Source organism: Paroedura picta, chromosome 10, assembly GCF_049243985.1.
Source record: "Paroedura picta isolate Pp20150507F chromosome 10, Ppicta_v3.0, whole genome shotgun sequence".
NCBI lineage: Eukaryota > Metazoa > Chordata > Lepidosauria > Squamata > Gekkonidae > Paroedura > Paroedura picta.
In genome coordinates this window covers 71,814,366-71,837,881 of record NC_135378.1, presented here as the reverse complement: position 1 = coordinate 71,837,881, position 23,516 = coordinate 71,814,366, and the positions used below count along the sequence as shown (strand labels likewise).

At 45.3% G+C, this 23,516-nt stretch overlaps 1 protein-coding gene across 1 annotated transcript in view; it reads right to left on the bottom strand.

Annotated features, from left to right (window-relative positions):
* Positions 1-23,516, bottom strand: part of TSPAN5 (tetraspanin 5) — an 80,430-nt gene that overhangs the window by 8,417 nt on the left and 48,497 nt on the right. The window contains exons 2-7 of the mRNA XM_077300834.1: positions 13,484-13,534; positions 3,667-3,813; positions 2,730-2,900; positions 1,771-1,896; positions 781-828; positions 556-672 (exon numbers count right to left, since the gene is read on the bottom strand). Of these exons, the coding sequence (XP_077156949.1) occupies positions 556-672; positions 781-828; positions 1,771-1,896; positions 2,730-2,900; positions 3,667-3,813; positions 13,484-13,534 (660 nt within the window). The remainder of the gene's footprint in view (positions 1-555; positions 673-780; positions 829-1,770; positions 1,897-2,729; positions 2,901-3,666; positions 3,814-13,483; positions 13,535-23,516) is intronic.

Sequence of the window (23,516 nt, the reverse complement as noted above, 5' to 3'; positions counted from 1 at the left end):
CCAGTCCTCTAGAGTAGCGGTCCCCAACCTTTCTCAGGTCAGGGACCGCCTCCGGGGTGAGGGGAGAGCCGACGGCCCGGGTGCTGCAAAAACGTGCACGCGCAGTTGCCACATGTACGCATTTTCGCCACCAGGGGGCGCTAACGCACATATGCGGCAGCTGCGCATGCGTATTTTCGCCACCGGGGGCGCTAACACGCATGCGTGGCAACTGCGCGCATGTGCGTTTGCGTCACCGGCGTGCTGGGGGCTGTGCCTGCCTCTTCCCTTCCTTCTCGCTGCGGGCAGGGGGAGGCAGGCGCGGCTGCCGGCGGCCCGGCACCGGGCCGCAGACTGGGGGTTGATGACCCCTTCTCTAGAGCATCATTATTGCAGGAAACCCCACCCCAACCCCCACTCGAATCTCCTACGAGTAGCCAAGGGGAAAAGACACGTTTTGAAAACCAGCTGAGTGTTTGCAGACATGCATGAATTCTCAATCCGCCTTTGCACTCAGATCCTGTCCTAGATTTGAACTGTTGCCTTGTGAGCCCCCAACAGAACAGGTGGGCTTACCTGTAGCAATGCAATTCCAATGAAGATTCCAGCTACTATAGTTAGGTTCTCCTGCAACCATTTCTCGAACTGGGGGACACAACCTTTTGTGTAGATGACAATCTGCTGGTCAACTTCCTGCCCAAAGAAGGAGGAAAGGTTAAAACACACAGAAAACACTTCTCTAGACTTCCAAACCTCCACCCGCAGACATTATACACAGAGGAAAAAAGATGAACCGCTTACCGGTTTTTGCCTGGCATCATAGCCACACTGAGTATTAATGACATCTTCCTAAGACAACAAGAAAACAAAAAGCATGTCCATCAATTTATCGCTTTAGAATTCAGGAGAAAACCGCCCTCCGTTCTTTTCCACTCCTCTTTCAATGTTTTATGCTCAAAGGCTCCCACATTCCCCCAAATAATTCAGCATAGGAGCCTGTGCTTACTGAAGCCATAAGCTGTACCTAGGATGCAGCACTGTAAGATGGAGGTTTCCACAATTAAATGCTCCCCCATATAAGAAAAAAGAACCCTCCATCTCAATGTAGAAACCCCTGACTTGCCAGAACGCTATATGCAGAGAACTTCAGCTCCATCATGCTAGTCTCATCCCTCTTCTGAAGTAAGACAGCCTAGACGCAGCACTGCTGCCTCAGGATGAACAGGGCCTTTGAGTTCACGTTCAGAACTAAGGCAACTACACCTGTCACTTCCATTTGCAGATTGGAGCCTCCATGTTGGTACAAACACAGTTCCTATTGACTGGCTGCACTCTGACTTCATCATGACACCCAAGCTGGCCAGCTCAGCTACTTTATGGGTCCAAGCCCTTGATTAACATTTGCATCACCCCCTTCCATGTGCTAAACAACTGTGGTCCATGACGCAGTAGCAGGTTGCCATCCTAGACTCATTTATTTGGACGTAGATCTCCTAAAACTCAGTGAGACCGAGTTCTGATTATGCATGCTCTGGATTGCACTGGTGATGGGTTTAGAAAGCTTCCAGCTAGTCTGGAGGGTACCAAGTTAGACAACTGATAAGAGAGGCCAAGGAGCTAGAGAAGACCACCTGGTGCCAAAGGTGTGAGATGAATGGGCAAGCGAGTATCTGGCCAAAGGAGCTCTGGCTCTCGAAAGCTTACACCCCGAAAATCTTGCTGGTCTCTAAGGGGCTACTGGGCTCGAAGGCAGCATGCAGCAGCCTTGCTAGAAATCACCGTTGAACTTACAGCAGGATCCTTCGTGCAGCAGGAAAATGGCACCCCGCAGCGCTCCCGGCTGGCGTTGGTGTCTGTGCAGTTGAAATAGATGTTGAGGTTCCAGTCATCTGCCTGGAACGCCCCACAGCACTGCCACTGGAGCCAAGCAAACAAGGACGGCAAGCAACTGTTAGCATGACAAAATCAAGGCAATTCTCTAGTGTTTCTTAACAGAACTGGGAAAGGGCCATGACTGTGTTTGAATGATGGGCCACAGTCAGTACGATGGCCACTAGGTGTGCCAGAGGGACTGCACCTGCCGACTGCATCAGTACAATGTTCTAAACTTAAGGTGGCGGTATCTTCCAGGGGGGACCCGTCCGATCTTCCCAGCCCTGGCCTCAACCGTAGACCTGGCGGAAGAGTTCCATCTTACAGGCCCTGCAGAACACTATAGGCCCTCTTGGAATGGGACATTTGAACTGAAGTTACATCTTACTAAGAGCCTCTTGTGGCGCAGAGTGGTAAGGCAGCAGACATGCAGTCTGAAAGCTCTGCCCATGAGGCTGGGAATTCGATCCCAGCAGCTGGCTCAAGGTTGACTCAGCCTTCCATCCTTCCGAGTTTGGTAAAATGAGTACCCAGCTTGCTGCTGGGGGGTAAATGGTAATGACTGGGGAAGGCACTGGCAAGGCCACCCCATATTGAGTCTGCCATGGAAACGCTAGAGGGTATCACCCCAAGGGTCAGACATGACCCGGTGCTTGCACTGGGGATAACTTTACCTCTTAGTTTTGTTTGGGCTTAAATGGTTACCCACATGAGCAAATGTGAGGTTTACTAACAAACTTGGGGGATCATGCTGTCGGTGGTTTCGTTGCTCTTTCCAAGAACGGACGGGTGAGAAGCTAAAAGGGGGTAGCAGAAGAGACTGGCATTTTGAAATGGCTACTTGACTTCCTTGGCGAGCAACCAGGAATGCCACTTACATATTCTTGTGTAAAGTCTATGAGGTTTTGCAAATCGATGTCATCTCTGTAGGCTCGGATGTTGTTGTTGATAAAGAAATATAGCTGGTCTTTGATCCAGTCTTTGAAGACGAAGGCCAGGACACCAGCAGTGAGCTCCAGGAAGAAGATGATTCCCAGGAATACTGAGAACTGCACAGAAGAGAATTTTTTATTATTAAACTTTTCTTGTTTCGCTTCCATGTCAAACAGACTTTAATGACCCACAAGCAAGCACTTGGGGGTCCATGTGTAGTGGTGTACACTGCGGGTGGAAGGAAGAAAGAAGCTATACTCCTGAACATCTGACAACTCTCAATTACACAGATTAATCTCTGAAGAACTGAAATTAAGACAATACTATCTCAGGAGCAGAAACTGGGCATCAGGACCCTTTTGCCTCCTTCCTTCCAAACACTGAAGAGTCTGCTAAGTATGAGCATGGGGCTTGTTTCATAGACTGCAGATCTCCCTCACCTAGCATCCTCACCTCCCTCACCTAGGCCATTAGAGCTTTGTACTGATTGACCATCTTCTTCCAAAGATAAGTCGCTTTGAGACTCCTTCCAGTAGAGAAAAGCGGCATATAAGAACCAACTCTTCTTCTTCTCCACCAGGGGTAGTCAAACTGCAGCCCTCCAGACGTCCATGGACTACAATTCCCATGAGCCTCATGGGAATTGTAGTCCATGGATGTCTGGAGGGCCGCTGTTTGACTACCCCTGTTCTACACCAAGCTGGCTCTCAGGGTGTTTGCTGTGAGGGAACGTAGGAGGGGAGAACAATATTCTATCCCACTTGGAGAACGGCCTCATTTTCTATAATATTTGAAAGGGAGGCCACGAGGGTCAAAAAGCTGCACTCCGCCATTTTGTTCACAGTTGCCATAGCGGCAACAGTGACCGCGTGCTCTACTTACGAACTTGAGAAGAAAGGTGTTTTCTCGCAGCGCACCAATGCATCCTGCAAAGCCCAAGATGAACATAACTCCTCCCACCACAACAAAGAGCCAGACAGGATCAAAGCCTCCCAAGTCGGTGATGGAGGAGATGTTGGACAGAACACCCTGCAGAGGAACAGAAACAATGAGCAGGTCCCAGATGCATCCGGCTTATCTGTGCTTACAGTTGATCTTCGTTTTGGTTTCCCCCCCCCTCCCATCTAAGCACAGAAATCAAAACAGACAAAGTGATGGGCTCCCTTTGTGGCCAAGAGAGATAAAGAAGCTTTTGTGCAAAACCTGATGTTTCCTGTCAGTGCTTTTGTGTGGAAACAAACACCACACCAGTGCAAGGAGGGGGCATGGCCACTTCCTCTGTGAGGAAGTGACGGGAATCGTCACCCTGCACACATCTGTACAGAACTAATCTGTCCAGAGGCTGAAGGAACATGAATGGGGAAGGAAAGGAAAGCAACAAGGTTCCTATTGGGAAATTGGAGGTGCCTAAGTTCAGGCTGTCAACCAAGGACAGTTTTGGGGAACAGGAATCATTTACCCTTTTTAGCTTAGATGTTTTGAGTCCCGCAGAGCTTGTTTATGTCCCCTGGGAGCAGCATTTGGGAGGACATCTTGGGAGACAGTGAGAAAGCAGCATTTCCTGTCCATATAAACACCCCCATGAATCCAAGCAATGAGTAGGCATGCTTTCTTCTCATTCCACCTTAGGCTGCCACATGCAGAAAACAAAAACGTCTCCTAAAATGTGCTCTTAGCCCATAGCCCCATGGATTAAATCTTCCTGCCCACTATTATATACAAAGACAAGTGTTTTTGCTCTTATAACCCATCAGGGCCACTCCTAATAGCAGCTTGCACGCCTCCATTATGCTACGACAGGCCTTCTACACAGATAAGCGGTGTAACAAACGTTACGCCTCATTACTAAACCTGGAGCGGCATAATACAAGCAGCATTTGTGCTAAGCAGTGCCACAAATCTTGCCTAGGAATTGACCTTTAGCTTACCTACACTGCTTGAATAAAATAGTCCAGTAGCACCTTTACGACCAACAAAGATTTATTCAAGGCATGAGCTTTTGAGTGCAAGCATTCTTCCTCAGTGGGAATGTCATGATGACAGTTCTTAGTCTGAGGAAGAGTGCTTGCACTCGAAAGCTCACGCCCTGAATAAATCTTTGTTGGTCTTAAAGGTGCTCCCGGACTCTGCTTTTACTGTGCTACTTCAGACCAACACGGCTACCCATTTGAATCTATACTTCTTGGATGTTGTCATAAGGATGCAACAAAGAACCTGACTCTCCCCCAACATCTCAATGAAGTTGGCGGTTGCTGGTGAACACAAGGGTGTCTTATAAAAACTCTAGGGGGATTTGCAGTCTTTGTGAGACCACCTTACACTATTGGAAGTAGCCATTTAACTCTTTCTCAGCTCAACATTTTGACAAGTCCACCTCTAGCAACATGGACTGGCCTGCATTAGCAGAGAGGCCTTTTGACTATTCCCAAATATTTTCCCTGGAGAAGGGCAGTCATCTCTTAGGAGACTCAGTTTTCCTTCTTCCTTTCTCCTTCTCCATAACAGGCTAGGAGTAACGTAGGGCAGGGGTAGTCAACCTGTGGTCCTCCAGATGTTCATGGACTACAATTCTCATGAGCACCTGCCAGCAATTCTCATGAGCACCCGCCAGTAACGTAGGGCAGGGGTAGTCAACCTGTGGTCCTCCAGATGTTCATGGACTACAATTCTCATGAGCACCTGCCAGCAATTCTCATGAGCACCCGCCAGTAACGTAGGGCAGGGGTAGTCAACCTGTGGTCCTCCAGATGTTCATGGACTACAATTCTCAGGAGCACCTGCCAGCAATTCTCATGAGCACCCGCCAGTAACGTAGGGCAGGGGTAGTCAACCTGTGGTCCTCCAGATGTTCATGGACTACAATTCTCATGAGCACCTGCCAGCAATTCTCATGAGCACCCGCCAGTAACGTAGGGCTAGGGTAGTCAACCTGTGGTCCTCCAGATGTTCATGGACTACAATTCTCATGAGCACCTGCCAGAAAATGCTGGCAGGGGCTCATGGGAGTTGTAATCCATGAACATCTGGAGGACCACAGGTTGACTACCGCTGACATAGGGAATAACCTTCGGCTTCGGTGATCATGAGGCGGCCGAACCGCACCAAAGCACACAACCCTATGAAGCACCATCAAGTATCCCCCCCCTCTCCAAATACCAAGACAGGCAAGTAGCTGGGGACCCTGCCATGGCTGGTCTGGCCCTCAGAAGTCCTTTAAAACAAATCTTCAATTTCTCCCTGCAATTTTCCTTCTCTTCCTTAGCCTGACCACTTAATTATCATTTTTTGTTTTCCTTTCTTGTGGCCGTAGCATTCAATCGCCTTGTTCACCATCAGTTTGGGGTTTGTTTTTTAAAGGAGTGAGTGGATTAAGGTCCGCTTTCCACTTTGCAGGGACAGCCTTCGCTCTTTCATGGTAGTTTTATATAAGAGCTCCACTATCATCCTAAAATGAGAAATAGCTATGGCTGCAAAGGGGAAATGTAGTACATAATCCCACTTCATCCCTCCTCCATTTACCAAGCACTGATAATGAGTAAGTGACCCATGGCCAGCTGAGAAGAAATTGGAATTAAACTAAACTGGAAGCCGGGGGTGGGGAATGTAAAGTCTCAGCCAATGGAGAAGCCTCAAATGGGGCTTTAAAACTGGGCAACTTCATGCTGCAACTGCATTTCACCGTTTCGGTAAATATCTGCTATGAATCACAGCTGAGAAAACAAAAGGAGGACAAACAGGAAAACACTGGAAGGGAACAAACTGCCAACACATCATCTTCTGGGCTGTTGGCTAAAACAGCCTGTGAAGCTGGTGCGGAATCAACCAATGATGATGATTATTTTGATGAGTTTTGGCATGTTTGAACTGGGAACTGGCCAAGGGTGTAAGGCAAAGAGTTTCATAACAATCCTTGCTTAGCTCTGGATTTCTTGCAGGCGGCCCCAAATATTCTAGCCATGAAATTCTAGCCATGAAAAGCCACCCTGCAGGACCATTTCAAGAATTAGGTGCTTTATTTCTAAGCATGGCAACATCAGCAGCAGCTCACCCTACATCTGGTCCCAATGCCTTCCCCGGATCAGCAGACTGAGCTCCGTGGCACATGACTCTTTTGTCTTCTGACCGAAAGCTTTGGAGTTTCAGCATCTTTGAGCTTCAGCAGCCCCCTCCAGGACTTGCTAAGCTTTTAGCCCAAGCCCAGAGGAAAGGGAAGAGGGAGGCCAGCCAATGAAGGCAGAGAAAAGTTGAACTCGTCGCTATGGAAACAGCAGCTGTGGTTCTCATGGGGAGGCTGCTGCTGGTGCTGCCATGGAAGCCTGGATTCTTAAAGCACAAAAATCAAGGCACTCTGCACATGTTCAATTCAACACTGGGGACGACAGCTTGGGAAGGGAGAATCTGGAAGTACCTTCCCCGACACTTCTTTAATAGTCCTCAGAGTGAGAGGGAAGTCGTGCTGGGAAGGGAATGGTGGGCTAATCCTGGCTGCTTTCCCCACTTGGAGAAGAACAATAAAACTTTCTGCTATTGTACCTGCCTGCCAAATATGTGGATTTTAATGGGATTTCAGGCTTGGACCAGTTTAGCAGCTGGACAGACTTTCCAGCACTCCCATTCATTTTCGATACAACAATATATAATCAAACATTACTGCTCTCTGAGCAGTAATATAAAAAGGAGAATTCAATTTCTCCCGAATTGTGCTTATATTGCGCAGTATGCAAAACTACGTTTGAATCATTTGTTTGCCAAGTCATGGCAGGGGTGGGGGTGGGGGATAAGGGGAGAAAAGAGAACCTTCTACATAAGTATGTAGTCAACAACTCCCTGCCTTGCTTTGGCTTTATCCCAGGGAAATGCTGCATTCCCCCTCAAGAGAGGAGAAGGGTGCACATGTGTTCCCTGGCTGAACTCCAGCTCAGCTGCTGGCAATATTCCTCCACCCTTCACAAAAGTTACAAGAAGTAGAGACCTGCAGGGGACCTCTCTGACCTCCACGTGCACCCCTGAGTCAGTCTCTATTAAAATCAGCTACAGGAGAGGCCAGGGAAGAAGCCCACGGGGAGAGGAGAACACAACAACGATGCCAAAGGCTCTCCAAACTGACTTCATAGGGTCACAGCTGAAACGGACAAAATAGACCTGATCTTGCAATCTGGCCTATAATTTAAGAAGGAAAGGGCAACATTTCACATGCAGCAAACCTAAGAGGATATCTTGAATACGTTTTGACAAGAAGCTGGAAAGTTTCCTTTGGCTCCATCAGCTACAATGAAAGTCACCATAACATCAGGAGGTGACTCTGAATAATCAACTAACAGTCGACTAACTAACCTACCCTCTCGTCTTTCACCTGAGCGAGGTGAGCACTTTTTGAGGCATGTTTCAAGCTTCCATATACCTTCCAAAGGCAAACCAGCCTAATTAAGCACTTACTACTTATCAGTGCAATTCTAACAATATCTGATTCTTGACATGGCCCCAGCTATGGATACTTAAATCCAGAGATTGGAGCCAAAGAAAGACAAGAGCTGTCTTTTTCCATACCTGAAAAAAAACCAGGTTTACAGGGAAAATCTCAGGAGGGGGAACATGGGTGTAAAGGAGGCTCCAGAGTCCAAGCCAGGGAGGAAATGCCGCAGAGGGACTGTGAATGCAGAGGGACCGTGAATGCAAACATGCCCTCTACCAGGGAAGCAGAGATGTGTCCATTCACACTGGAGAATCTGGCTTGCATTCTGAGGCTTGGAAAGAGTGTCCCAGCCAAGGTCCTGAGATAGCAACGGCCGTGTCCATCCAGCCACCCAGGCATGGCATGACAGCATACTTTCTTTACAGGTTTTACTGAAATTCAAGGAAACCACAATTCATCACAAGCTGGGAACAATTCTTCAGGGTAGGGGGGAGATGTCTGCACAAGAAAGCTCAAACTACAGCTCCCTGGAGCGGTAGCTCTCTTTCTCTCTCTGCTGAGTAGCCAATGGCCTTTCCCAAGCATTTGTGCGACCAGTGAACCCTAACTAATAAATACATGTAAAGCCTGAAAACAAATGGAACTACGATGACATCTCGGTTTTTAATAGGCAGCTTTCACTCTCACTCTCTTTTCCCCCTGATCATTTAACCGATCATTAAAATGCAACCTTTCACACAGGTCTCAGCCAACACAGCATCCGCTTATGGGGCCCCGGAACACCCTTTACCACTTCCAAACAAAGGCCCTTTCCAGCACCCCACAGCTGGTGTACTTTTGATGACTGAATAGCAGGAGAGGCCTGCTGCTGCCAGCAAAATTTAGCCCATGGACTGCCTCAAATCCCCGCTTAGTCACAAAACTGACAGGGTGGCCTTGGGCACGTCACTGCATTTCAACCTCACCCAGACTCACAGGATTGTCAGAAAGCTAAGGGGAGGGGGGCAGCCTCACAGACATAGAAAGAAGGGGTAAGAAAATGAGAATGTGTTCAGAGAGAACTGACACTAGGAACCAGCTACACTTTCCCCCTGTCTTCCTTTAGCGAAAACACTGCTATAAAACATCCCCTTCCAGCATTTTAAGGCTACAACTGCAGGCCTTGGATTGGATCCCAGGGCTCCCATCTGCCGGCAGAGGCATTTTCTTTTGATGGAAGCAGGCCTCCTCTGACGTAAAGAAGCTTGCAGCCAGCAAACGGCCTTGAGCCTGCCGCACCTTTTTAATTTGAGACAGAGCAGCAGGTACAACTGCAAAATGGCTGCCACAAGAGGTCGAGCCAAGCACACACATAAGACGAAGAGAGATGAAGAATATAAGCACACACGGAGAAGAAGCCCAAAAGGAATAACACACTCGCAGAAGGTGACAATGATCAGTGGGTAAAAGGGACGATGAATTACAGAGAAAGTGACCAAGAAGGGAAAGGGGAGGGCATAGCACATTCAAACACACAAAGACAACCACAATGAAAAACCCAGCCAGTCACTGGTCCTGCCTTCACAATGGTGCCACCTACTTTCTTGAAGCATTCAGTGGGTGCCCGGGGAAGTGCCCGTGGGCATCATGGATCTCAGGAGCACTGTAGTGGGGGACTCTGGTCTACAAACTAATACTGCAGTGCTCACTGCACATCTCTTCTAGAAATGGTCTCAGCTGATCCCTTTTTTGACTTGTAAATCTCATTTATCACCTTGGGAAAGGCAGCCTAGTTTGTTTGTGTACAGCAAAAAACTGCATCTCTGGCCGTTTGCTCTTCATATTCCAGAGCATACTTTTGGGCCTGTGGCCTTCATATTCAGCAGTGGACATATGGCAATGACCAAGCAAGGATCCTTTTAAATAAAATGAGAACTTCACTCACTACCTGGATGCATCCTCAGCTAATCACCCTTTACAGTCCCCCAAATTTAGGTTGGTCAGACCATCAAGCTGTTGATGGAAGACAGAACTCCACCCCTCTGCTAGGCTAGACCTCCTCTTTTGTAGGGCAAGTGATATCAAGAAGCCTTTGGCCTCCTTTGTTAGTCTTCACTTCTTTTAGTCTCCAAATGTGAGTGGGCCCAGTTCTGGCTCAGTACTAGATGTTCCTCAGTGATGTATCTGTTGCCCTTTGCCAGACTTCCCTGGCATCAACTCTGTTGGCTGTATCAGGGTGGCTTCCCTTATCATACCACACCAGCTGGGGAGGGGTAAAGGAAGAAGCTGACTACACAGAGATGCCAGAACACATATCATATGTATCAAGGTGGCATAGGACAATCTGTTTGGGGGCTGGGCCTGCATGGATCAGTGACCTTCAGCCTAGATGTTACTTCTGCTGTGCACACACTTCCCATGCACACTTGCATTCCTCTATCTCAGGGGTAGTCAAACTGTGGCCCTCCAGATGTCCATGGACTATAATTCCCATGGGAATTGTAGTCCATGGACATCTGGAGGGCCACAGTTTGACTAACCCTGCTCTATCTCCTAACAGAATTAGGAAATTTCAGGCTAAAGATGCTGAATACACAGGCAGTTTCAGAGACAACTCCAAAAACAAGTTAACCGTCTCTTGGTCTTGCAGCTTAGAAGCAGAATACAAGCGTTTCATGGACCATAATCTATTACCAATCAGTATTAGATATGGAATTTATATCTAATACTGCTCTTTGAGCTTTTTCCACCAACAACCTTCCGGCAAAGAGTGGCAACAAATCATTCCGCAAAAGGGAAGGATAAAGTCTCCCGAAAAGGACTGGCGCGCATAGAGCGCATTTTCTGCAGCAAAACAAAGGAAGGGGAAGATTGATAGGCCTGCATGCAGAAGTCAAGCATGTAGCTATCAACACAAAATGGTATCAAGCTGCTATTTTTATTTAAGAGCTAGAGAAACTGCACATCGTGCAAAGGAGACTGTTTTGACAAGACACGTCTCGTCACAGATAAATACCTCACAATACAATTGATCTCCCACCACTTCAATTTATAATATTATGCCTATTGGTATTCTGGAGATGCAGAAGAGGGTGCCTCAGCTGCTTGGTTTCACATCTCGAAAGTTACAAATGGCGCCAGTAAAATATTACGCCTTCATTTCCCTGGAACGCGTTCATTGGCCCATTTCACACACGCACAAAAGACCCAACCTCCTCCTAGGAGTCTTGAGAAAAAACCGAAATGAAAAAGGCAAACATTGGGATGGGATAAAAAGTCCTGTCCAATTCATTGTGCCCACTGGGCTGACTGCCTCCATGTTTCTCACAGACCCCTTTTCAGGTCCACAGTTTAAGATGCTAATTTTTCAGCTTTTCTTTTGACCCAGCTGAGTGGCTGTCAAGCCCATTCTTTTAACTGCCTGATTTGCCAGTTCTCTGGCCTCCCCTAATGGCTGCGGAGAAACTCACAAGGCTATATATGTTATTTACCCACTTAATTTTTATGTATTTATTTATTTATTTATTTGCTTTGTTTTGCTTGAATTTCTCTTCTCAAGCCATGTCAAAATGCTGAACGGCTCAGGAGGGACTTGGGAGAAGTAATCCCATTTTGGCTGGCAAAACGCAACATTAAAGGACTGTTCCTATGTCCCCACCCCCCACCCCCATCTGTCTTGTTTGAACCATATAACACTCTGCAAATTTCTACTTTTGTACCAGCAGGAAGAAAGAGAATGGTTCACTTTGTAGCTATTAAATTTAACTGGATACACACATTTCAACCAGAGATTGATCCGTGTCCGTATGAAGATCTACTTTAAACTGTACTTTTTCCAGAAAACGCATCTGCAATTTAACTTGGGACACAGATTAAAGTTATGTTTAGAAGTTCTGCCTCTCCCAAAAAATCCTCTACACTCACTTGTCATAAAAGAACAGAAGAATAAAATGACACTAAGCTTCAGCCTTATTTCACTGCTAAGAAAATGGACACTGGACACTTAACTATTTTATTTTGAACTGGGAAGACTTATCTGGGCATTCCCCCCCCCCCCAAGACAGCTGTCTTACTGGAAGCACTACTCAATTAGTTCTTCAAAGGATGCTGAATATTGAGTATTATGGAGTATAAACAGGTTAAGCTGGAGTCAGGTTCAAGTGTTATTAGCTCTCTAACTTCGTTATAATTATGGTTCAGAAGGCAAATACACAACATTTAAAAAACAAACTAGAATTCATGTAGAAACAAACAAACAAAAAAGATCCTGGAACAACTGTCCCCTTAGCCTATCAGGAATTATATTTCTTTATAGCATGCATGACTCTTATAAACAGAGTGTTTTCCAAATCCATCCTAAGCTTTGGTCACTGCAAAATTGTCCCAGAACTGAATCACTTTAGAAGGGAGAATCTACAATTAAGTGTACCCCTATTTTAAGAAAGTGCCCCACATACAGAAAAGGTGAGGCTCAATTTGTGCCTTTTTTGCTCTCCTTTGTGTTTACCCATGCTATTAATTGAGGAGGTCCATCTTTTTAATGGTTGTTTTTAATACCCGCTTTCTATGCAAAGAGGTGCTGCACAGATATTCTATTAGGCTGCGAAATACAGTTTATACTGGCTTAAAGTTTTTGGTTTTGATCCATGGCTCGTTTTAGTACTAGCTTATTTTGGTACTGGTATTTTTCCATTTGTTGTTTTTATAATTTTACTGTTCTATTTTTACTTTGTGACCTGCCTTGACCAAGTCTCTAGAGATGCTCCATGTACATATCTTTAATTAATGAAAGAAATTACTATGCTTCTTCACATAGAGAACGTTGATGGAAGTTAAATTGCCTAATGCCAAGGGCCAATGCAGAGCCCTTACAACTACTACAAGTAGGGATGCCAGCCTTCCAGGATCCCCTGGAATTACAGCTCATCTCCAGACTACAGAGGTCAATTCCCCTGGAGAAAATGGATGCTCTGGAGGGTGGACTCTGTGGCTTTGGACCTCACTGAGGCCCCCGTCCTCACCTGGCTTTATCTCCAGATCTCCAGGAGTTTCCCAACCTAGATTTGGCAACTCTACCACCTCATCCTTGGCTGATGGCCAGGGGGGACCTAGAAACCCTTCCAAGTGATACTGTTTGACAAGGTCTATGAGGAGAAAATTGCAGCACTTACTTCTCAAACCAGATTTGTCAACCCTACCTGCTAGGCAAGGCAGTATTTCTCCTTGCCATCCTTTCGGGCAAAATGAGGGAGGAAACAATTATGTTCAGATCTTAATTGATTCAGCAATTAGTTAGATTTGACTTACTTTTTCATTCCAGGCCCACAATCCAATTCCAAGGAACGCTATGCCAAGAAACTGCAAGAGAAAGAAAAAAAAATGGGTTAAGAACAGCGACCTATCACATGCATTTTTCTGCCTACCAGGTCTTATCTGTGGTCCACATTTAAAACACAGCAGCCAGGAATTGTATGGCTGCAACATCGGTCCTTGCTCGGATCCTGATTTGAAAGTCCATGCTAATTTTAGTCAGGCATAAGAAAAGGCTGACGAAACCCAATTGAAAAATACAAATACCAGTTGAAGAGATGCAGCAGACAGGCCAGGAGGGATTCAAACTTCTGATCAGCCTTGAAATTAATTAAGAACAGAATAATATAGTAAAAGGAATTTGCATCCCTCTCATAGTTTAGAAACCCAGTTTAACATCAGCCACCATTGGTTTGGCAGCCAGCACCCAACCATCACACAACATCAGAGTTTAATGAAAACGTGGCTGATTGCCATATTTGAATCCAGCCATGAAAATATGTCCTACAGATTAACAACCTAGTACAGCACAAGTTACCCCAACCCGTATTTTTGTGCAAGGCTTGTCAACTAAATGAAAACAATAACTTATTTTGCTCAAACTGTCAGGGTTTTCTGAAAAGCGAGTTTACAGAAAGGCGACCCCTTTATTGGATATTTATTGAATTAGGAACAATATACTACCAAATTACAATGCCCCTACCTCCTGAAAAACTGTCACACACAAGGGCATTTATAGACAGACTCTCTGGAAAAGAACTCCTTCGGTCTTCTCCATGTAGTTCTCCTTAAACAAGTTGGCCCAGGTAGGATCCTGAAATCTTGCCAAAACTCAGGGTTATGAACTTTTCCAGGAGCCTTGCCAAGGGCTCATGTTTCTGCACTGCACTTAAGCTGTGTCTTCAAACTCTGAGGTAATGTTTAGTGTATATTTCACTTTAGTTACTATATCCATTAACAGACTACATTTCCACAAGACCAACACTCAGAGCATTGTTTCCCAGTTCAGTAAGGGCCAAAAAAGCTTGAAAAGAAATATACACGGATGCCTATTTCACTGGTGAGAAAAACAGAAGCCGCTTCAAAATTGAGCAAGTGACATCTGCTTTGGCGCTTCGTTTTTTACCCTAAGCTTGCCCGAATTTATAAGAAGAACTCTCCATGGTGCAGCAAGAGAGCAACAAAAGGAAGATGCACTCAAAATACTCCATTTTGCTCTAACAGACACATTTATATTACTCCCCTGTGAGACAAAGCTACCCAAACGGCAACTAACATAACTACGAAAAAAATGGCTCTACCTCTGAGAAGATTAAGAATCAAGACAACACGGAGAAGCCAATGCCAAGTGAGGGAAAGTTGTGCTTTCCATCCCCAAACCACAAAGCATGAATAAATCTGGATTCACGACGACTTGCCCATAAAATGGAGAACGACTACAAGGCCCACATAAGCCCATTTATTAAGAGCAATGAAATTAGCCTGTAAAATAGGTAATAGGTATAATAGGTTTCCCTTATTACAGAAAAGGTAGGCTTGCTTTCGGTATACAGTAACAAAGGAAAAAATTAGAATGTCTTTCAACCAGGCTCGACCTTAGAAATATATCATCCACCTTGATGAATAAATCGTCTACATGCAAGTCGACTGGCCAAGGCTAGAGCTGGCTGGTTTGTAGGAACGTTTGGCTGTAGATAGTTAAAACACATTCAAGGGGAACAAAAAGACTTCAGGCCCGAAACACAGACGATACCTAGACAAGCTCCTCATCCAAATGATATGCTCCTGTAAACATTTGCACCTATACTATGGCTGTAATGCTAAACACCTGCAAGTCAAAGCTCAGTCTCATTCAAACTTACTCATTGCTCACCTACACCCAACATCAGATTAAACAACTGAAGGAAGCATCCAGAGGCCATTTTAGGGGTCTTGAACTGAATATAATTAGAGAGGGAGTGGACTGGATCCAACCAATCACGATCAGGCTCACATAGATGGCATCTGCACATGTAGGAAGCACTCCTCTGCATGTAGGCTCCAGCCCCATCATTAGGAACATTGCTTTTTTAACAGAATATATGCACCGAGACTCCATGCTTCTGAGCTAGAGATAATGTGTAGACCAGGGGTAGTCAAACTGCGGCCCTCCAGATGTCCATGGACTCCAATTCCCAGAAGCCCCTGCCAGCATTTGCTGGCAGGGGCTTCTGGGAATTGGAGTCCATGGACATCTGGAGGGCCGCAGTTTGACTACCCCTGGTGTAGACAATGGAAGTACGGGAGCTCATGCCCAGTCCCCCTTTGGGCACAGTAATTTCAACTTCTGAAATGTTGTCTCTAGAGAGCTGCTATAACAAGGTACGCTTCCACCGTGAGATGGCTGGAATGCAGAGACACGCAGATCCGTGAACATTGCACAAAACGAAATAAGATATTCTGTGGCTGAGACGTGGCTTGAGTAATAGCTGGTGCATAGCAGGTTTAACTTCGCCAAGCGTGACATCTATCATTTGGTAATTGGCACGTTGGTGGAACAATTTATACTACCCAAAACACAGCACAGTTACTGGATAGTAACGGAATCCTGGACTCTATTATAAATCAGATACAGAGGTGGCGAAAATCAGGGTCAGCAATAAAGTTACCTGGCCATCAGTAGGGGATGGGGGAGGCGGTAGCATTGCCTGATCCAGGCTGGGAAACTCATGAAGATTTGGGGAGGGGGGCCAGGAAGGACTGGGATCTCAGCAGGGTACAGTGACATAGAGTTCGCTGGGGAAAACGTCAATTTTCTCCAATGGAACTCTTCTCTGTAGTTTGGAGATAAGCTATAATTCTGGGAAATCCGCAGGTTTCACCGGGAGGCTAGCATCTCTAATCTGCAGTGTTTGCTAGCAGGGGTAGTCAACCTGTGGTCCTCAAGATGTTCATGGACTACAATTCCCATGAGCCCCTGCCAGTGTTTGCTAGAAGAAAAGTGCAGTTTCATGGGATCAGGCTGAAGGGTCATTTCATACACAGGCCAACAAGATATCCCCAGAAAGCCATACCACTATGGTGCCTAGACCCAAACTTTCTCCTGCTGCAAGCACCCAGGATTGGTATTCTCAGGGATATGCTTGACATTTAAGCATATGATGTGCAGCCAAGCTGAAATAAATGCCTGTGAAGAACAGCCAAAATACTGTTCCATACAAAGCTAATTAATATGAATTATTTTTTCTAATTTTACAATGGTTGCCTAATCAAGTTTCATTAAATCCTTGTGACTCAGTTGCCTTTGCCTAAAATACATATGCATGGAAATTGCACAGCAAGAGTGATGAGAAAAACTAGATTTTAACTACAGCACCCTCACATATACACAACATTCAGTACATTTCTCTCTCTCTCTCTTTATTTTGTAACTCTGTAAAAAGGAGGGAGCCCGCAGTAAAAGCTTTGCCACGTGTTCCAATGTATTCACCAGCTTTCTGTGGTGACAAACAGGTCAGCCACTACATGACAAAATCTAAACCTGGCATTAACCATCACGATAGTCAGAAAACAGTGGGGGATGTTTTGACTTTCCAGGATGTTATGCAGCTGAGCTGAAAGTCAGTGGTCTCTTACAAAGGAACTTCAAAAGGAGAATCCAATGTGAAATTGATGAGTTAGAATTCATTAACAAATTACAATGTTCCTGCAGGGCTTAATGGGGACATTGGATTCCTAACTCACTCCAGATGCCAGTATCTTGCATAGCCTATTACTTAATTAATTAGTTCAACCATACCTTGTAACTACCGACTGAATCTGTTTATCTAATTTTGTTTTACTCTGATGTGGCAGATAGACGGCTCTCCTAACCAAGAGTAAGACAGAGCTGCTTTGACAACTGAGCCTATGAGATGCTCCAGCATCCAATCTCCCCCAAAAGAGGAGGTCTACCTGAAGGAGAGTGCAAGAAAATGGGGAACTGTCTCAGCAAAGGAGCAGACAATTTCAAGTAGGGTTGGGTGCTTCGGCATCCGAAGCTCCCAACCCTAATTTCAAGTGTAGCTCTACCTTCTGTGTTGTTTTCTTAAACCTCCTGCTTCAGAGGTCTCTGTACTCTTCATGCTCACTACAAAACTCACCTAACAGCAGCCCCCAAAGGTCTTACACCTGCTCCCTAATAACATCTTGTAACTGAAGGGGAGACTTTTACCCCAAAACCAAGCAGGTCCCTCACACTGATCAGAGAGGCAATGTGGGTCCCCTAAGATTCAAAAAAGGGTCTCTCAAATTAAAAAAAAAACACATTCTGCCTATATGACAAGAATATGGAGGATCTCACACCCTCCTTAATGAACTGATTATTCTGTTTTGAGAACCAGCCCTCCCTGAAACACCCTCCTCCACCCCACACACCGTACTCTCTGCTGTGAGTACAAATTGGTCTCACAGATTGACACTCTTATGGAAAAACATGTTTTGCTCATCCACACAGTGCTGCTGGATTCCCGTTTTAATTTAATAGTGAGGCACATGTATCTTACACTTGGTAAATTAATTTCCAGAGGCACTTTTGTAAATATTTCCCTCTTACTGTGAGAATTATAACCGCCTAGGCAGGGGAAAGGGGCTATGTCCTTATCTGCAGGGAACAAGATCTTCTCACTACAGTTAATAATGTTATTGAAAGACATGGCTGCAACTTAATTACTCCTCCTGGTTAATCTGTTCTCAGAACATTCCTTCCAGTAACAAAGAAAGAGAGACAGATGATGCTGTTTACCTTTCCCGTTAGTCACAGAAAAATTTCACTAGCAATAGCACAGTACACCTAAAGGTAAAGGTAAAGGTAAAGGTATCCCCTGTGCAAGCACCGAGTCATGTCTGACCCTTGGGGTGACGCCCTCTAGCGTTTTCATGGCAGACTCAATACGGGGTGGTTTGCCAGTGCCTTCCCCAGTCATGACCGTTTACCCCCCAGCAAGCTGGGTACTCATTTTACCGACCTCGGAAGGATGGAAGGCTGAGTCAACCTTGAGCCGGCTGCTGGGATTGAACTCCCAGCCTCATGGGCAAAGCTTTCAGACGGCTGCCTTACCACTCTGCGCCACAAGAGGCTCTTTCAGTACACCTACAAACCAACAAAAGGGAACCAGATCCTCTTGCCCTCTCTCCCTATGACTCTCCATGACCTGCTGCTGCTAGGACCCAGCAAAGTCATGCTTGTGTGACTCTCATATTCCTTCAATGTGTACTTGGCCCGCTGGCCTCATTTGATAATATTTTTTTATTTACAAAAAGAAAGATAATATAAAAGGGGTAAAAAGATAAAGGTATCCCCTGTGCAAGCACCGAGTCATGCCTGACCCTTGGGGAGACGCCATCTAGCGTTTTCATGCCAGACTCAGGTTTGCCATTCCCTTCCCCAGTCATTACCGTTTACCCCCCCAGCAGCAAGCTGGGTACTCATTTTACCGACCTCGGAAGGATGGAAGGCTGAGTCAACCTTGAGCCGGCTGCTGAGATTGAACTCCCAACCTCATGGGCAAAACTTTCAGGCGGCTGCCTTACCACTCTGCGCCACAAGAGGCTCTATAAAAGGGGTAGAAAAGATTAAAAATTGGCCATTACTGCATAGTCAGCAAGTTTATTTTCTAAGCCTGGAGAGATGTCTAATTTCCATTTTGATGTGTAGATGATTCTATAGTTACAACCATCATATATTAAAATATCTTTTCCAAAACATTTCGTAATTTGAAAGACAATATTCCTAATAGCGTAACTTTCATAGGGAATTTAAATATTAATATATTCTGCATTTTTCCATGTATTTCCTTCCAATAACTTTTTGTTTCCTTACATGTCCACCACATACAGTGAAAGGTTCTGTCTATATCTTGACATTTCCAACATTTCCCCTTACCCACCTTCTCAATATTCCTTGGAGCAGCATACCATCTGAAAAGCATTTTATACCAATTTTCTCTTAATGTAGACTGGCTATGAGCTTATTTCCTTTTTCTCATAACAGTTCCCATTGGTGCATAAGCTGTTTGCTTTCTAAATTCTAGAGCCTCTTGTGGCGCAGAGTGGTAAGGCAGCCGTCTGAAAGCTTTGCCCATGAGGCTGGGAGTTCAATCCCTGCAGCCGGCTCAAGGTTGACTCAGCCTTCCATCCTTCCGAGGTCGGTAAAATGAGTACCCAGCTTGCTGGGGGGTAAACGGTAATGACTGGGGAAGGCACTGGCAAACCACCCCGTATTGAGTCTGCCATGAAAACGCTGGAGGGCATCACCCCAAGGGTCAGACATGACCCGGTGCTTGCACAGGGGATACCTTTACCTTTACCTTTTTCTAAATTCTGCAACCATTTAATGATAATTTTTCCCCACTTCTTCATCTGTTTCAAACCAAAATAACTTGTATGTCCATAATAATAAACTTTTTACTTTGTAATAAGCTGCTTGAAACCAGTCATCTCTCTTAGAGCTCCACCTTCAAGTTGATGATCTTCGTTGGTCCTGAAACTAATTGGTAATATAATTGCTGTACTCTTTATAGTATCTTCTTCTTGTTGAGTTAGGAATTTCATTACCATTTTTGTCTTCTTCCTTTTAATTTTATATCCTGAAAGGGATCTAAATTCTTCAATATGTTCCATTACATACTGCAGCGATTTTTGTGGGTCCAGAACTATTAACCCGTATAACTTTTCATTTTAAATTCCACATCATCCACTTTTATTCCTTTAGTCGTTCTGTCTATTACACACATTAAAATCCTTGCTTGGTTCAAGTATAAATTTTGCATCCAGTTCCAGAATTCCAGGCCACAGCTTGAACATCCATTAGGAAAACCTATATTATATTATCAAATGCTTTCTCTGTATCCAAAAATAAAAATGCTGCTTTCTTTTTTACTATTCGCAAATTTAATTGCATTCGTTATAAATCATATATTATCTTTCATGTACCTCTTTGGTACAAAGTACACATGTTCTTAATTGTTGCCATTATTGTGGCAAAAATTTGTAATGTACATTCAATAAAGAGATAGGTCTGTCTTAGCACTGTATCACTGCTTTCTTTATATATTAACATTTATATGCTTCCTGCCATGTCAGAGGTTTTATGTTTCCTTCATTTATTTCACTCATAACTTTTTGTAAAGATGTCATTCAAATTTTGGATCTCCCCAGTAGGAGAGGTGTCAGGATAGAGGAATAAATTATCTCTGTCCTGGTGTAAATACACCTGGAGCTTTTAGAAATGCTCCAGGTTGCCATTTCCTCAGGAGCCCTTCCCATCTGCCTCACTCTATGAAGAATCTTCTTCTTCCTCTGGGTCAGGCTATATCAACCCTTATTCATTTAGGTGAAAAAAGCTTATGCCGTAATACATTTGTCCACCGGTAAGATGTCACACCATTCTGCTCCTTGCCTTATAAACCTTCCATTTCTGATGTGAGCAAGTTCATCATACCATTGTATAAGGGCTAATCATGGATCAGTATGCACATGAAGCTTCCTATACAAATGTGACCATTGGCCCTCCCAGGTCAACATTGTCTACTCAGATTGGCAGTGGCTCTTCAGGTGCTCAGGAACAGGACTTTCACATCATCTACTACCTGGTCCTTTTAACACAGGGGTGGCCCAACTGTGGCTCTCCAGATGTCCCATGAGCCCCTGCCAGCACAGGAATTGTAGCCCATGGACATCCAGAGAACTACAGTTGGGCCACCCCTAGAAGTACAGGGTAATTTAGTCCAACCACCTGCACAATGCAAGAACTCACAACTACCTGCCCACCCACAGTGACCCCAGTTTCATTCCCAAGTGATCCGTCCTCCAAAAATCTCCAGAATCCAGCCTGGCCTGGAGGAAATTCACCTACCATCCCACAGCGGCAATTAGCAGTTCTCTGGGTATGCAAAGAAGGGCCACAAAAAACAAACACTGGCACATCCCTTCCTGCCCACCCACTCACAATCTGCCTGAGGTCATAAAATCAGCATTTCTGTCAGATGATTATCTGGCATCTACTCTTACTGTCAGGAACTTTCAGATGTTTTAACAGAAGGATAGGACCTTGGGACCATCTGCACACAAAACAGAGTCTTTTCGGCTAAGCCACAGCCCCACACCAGTCTGCTTCCCCTTGCTAACAGCCTAAGTTGCATTTGTCTAAAATACATAGGTGCACACAATATTACTTGAAAAGTACGCAAATGTGCTGCTGCCCGTTCTTTTGTCCTTGAACAGCTACCAGCAGGGAAGCTTCTTCCTACCTATTAGTCAAGGAAGATGGGACGAGTGATTAGTTACCACTTGACTGAATTCATATCACAAAAGCATTCATCGGGCTTCCAGATGTTAAGCCTATTCCCTGGTGTCATTTTAGGCACAGTATTGTGGATAAAATATTCAAATTCACTTTAACAGCAATTATCTCTGCATTGCTCCATGGCCTCTTTTCTAAGGGAGAGATGTTTTTAAAAGAGGCATGATTCACTCCTGCTCTACTTCTATCAACATTAAAAGGTGCAGCAATCTTCACACAACCACCCAAATTTAAAAAGCCAGAACCGCAAAGACTATCCGATGAATCACTGTTCCGTTTTGATGGATGCTCCTAATGGGAAGTTCAGATCAGGAATAGGTAAAAGAGATGGTGATGTCTTCCATCCTTGCTTTAAATTGAGCTCGCCTTTTTGATATGCAATCCTAACTATCTGAGTCAACTTGGGGCAGCCTCACAGCTGTATGTCCAGGACTCATCTATTCATACTACTGAGCGATAGAAGTGCAAAGAATAGGGAAGCGTGGCAGTATTGCGCTTCAGACATGTGTATTGCGCTTCAGACATCAGACATGTGACTGCCCATAGGGGAAGGAGAAACAGCATCAGGTTTGGATGGAGGTTTGGGGAGGGAGGATCTTGGCAAGATGTGGTCCAGCCCCATTCCCAAGCATGGATGCAACACACAGGACAAGCAATCGTATGGCAGCTCTTGCTCCTAATCACTGCTGTACGCCCCTCCTAAGTGAACATGGGGCTGCAACCCCTAGGAAAATCCGCTCAGTCCCCTCTGGGCTCTGGATGCTGCCTGAAGCTCCTAAGCAGCTACCAGTATTACCAGAGGCTGGTGGGTGAACAGAGAAGGCCTGACTCTGCTGTCCAGGCAGAAGAGCAAGCCAAGGAGCCTCCCCCATTCCACCTGGATAAAGGTAAAGGTATCTCCTGTGCAAGCACCAAATCATGTCTGACCCTTGGGGAGATGCCCTCCAGCGTTTTCATGGCAGACTCAATACGGGGTGGTTTGCCAGTGCCTTCCCCAGTCATTACCGTTTACCCCTCAGCAGCAAGCTAGGTACTCATTTTACCAACCTCAGAAGGATGGAAGGCTGAGTCAACCTTGAGCTGGCTGCTGGGATCGAACTCCCAGCCTCATGGGCAGAGCTTTCAGACTGCATGTCTGCTGCATTACCACTCTGCACCACAAGAGGCTCTTTTCCACCTGGATAATGATGTGCAATAAACCTTTTACCCTCATACCTCGCATCTACAATTCTCCTCAACCCCCTCTTTCTCAGGTTCAGGGTTACTAAGGCAGATCATCATATGCTGCTACTCGTCTTGCCTCTTCTGCAGTCTAAAGACAGCCATGATGATTTCTCACCTCACACCTCCCCTCTCACTCACAGAGACATCAGAGTAGATAGGGAAGCCCAGCCCTTTGAACAATCACCCCACACCCAAACACCAGGAGGCTCAAGAACAGTTCTGTTCACTCTGCCACCATTTATTCATCTTCTAAAATATATATAGAGCAAGATCTAGTATGTGCGTGTGTGCAGTGTGTGTGTGTGTGTGTGTGTGTATGTATGTGTGTGTGCGGTGTATGTGCGGTGTTTCCCTCAGACAACCTTTCCAGAGGCTTAAACAAACAAGGAGTTAACTTTTATTTATGGTTTGAACATAACATTGAAGAAAGACAGGTAGAGGTTACAATATTTCTTTTCCACTGAACTTTTGAACTGTTTCCCTGTT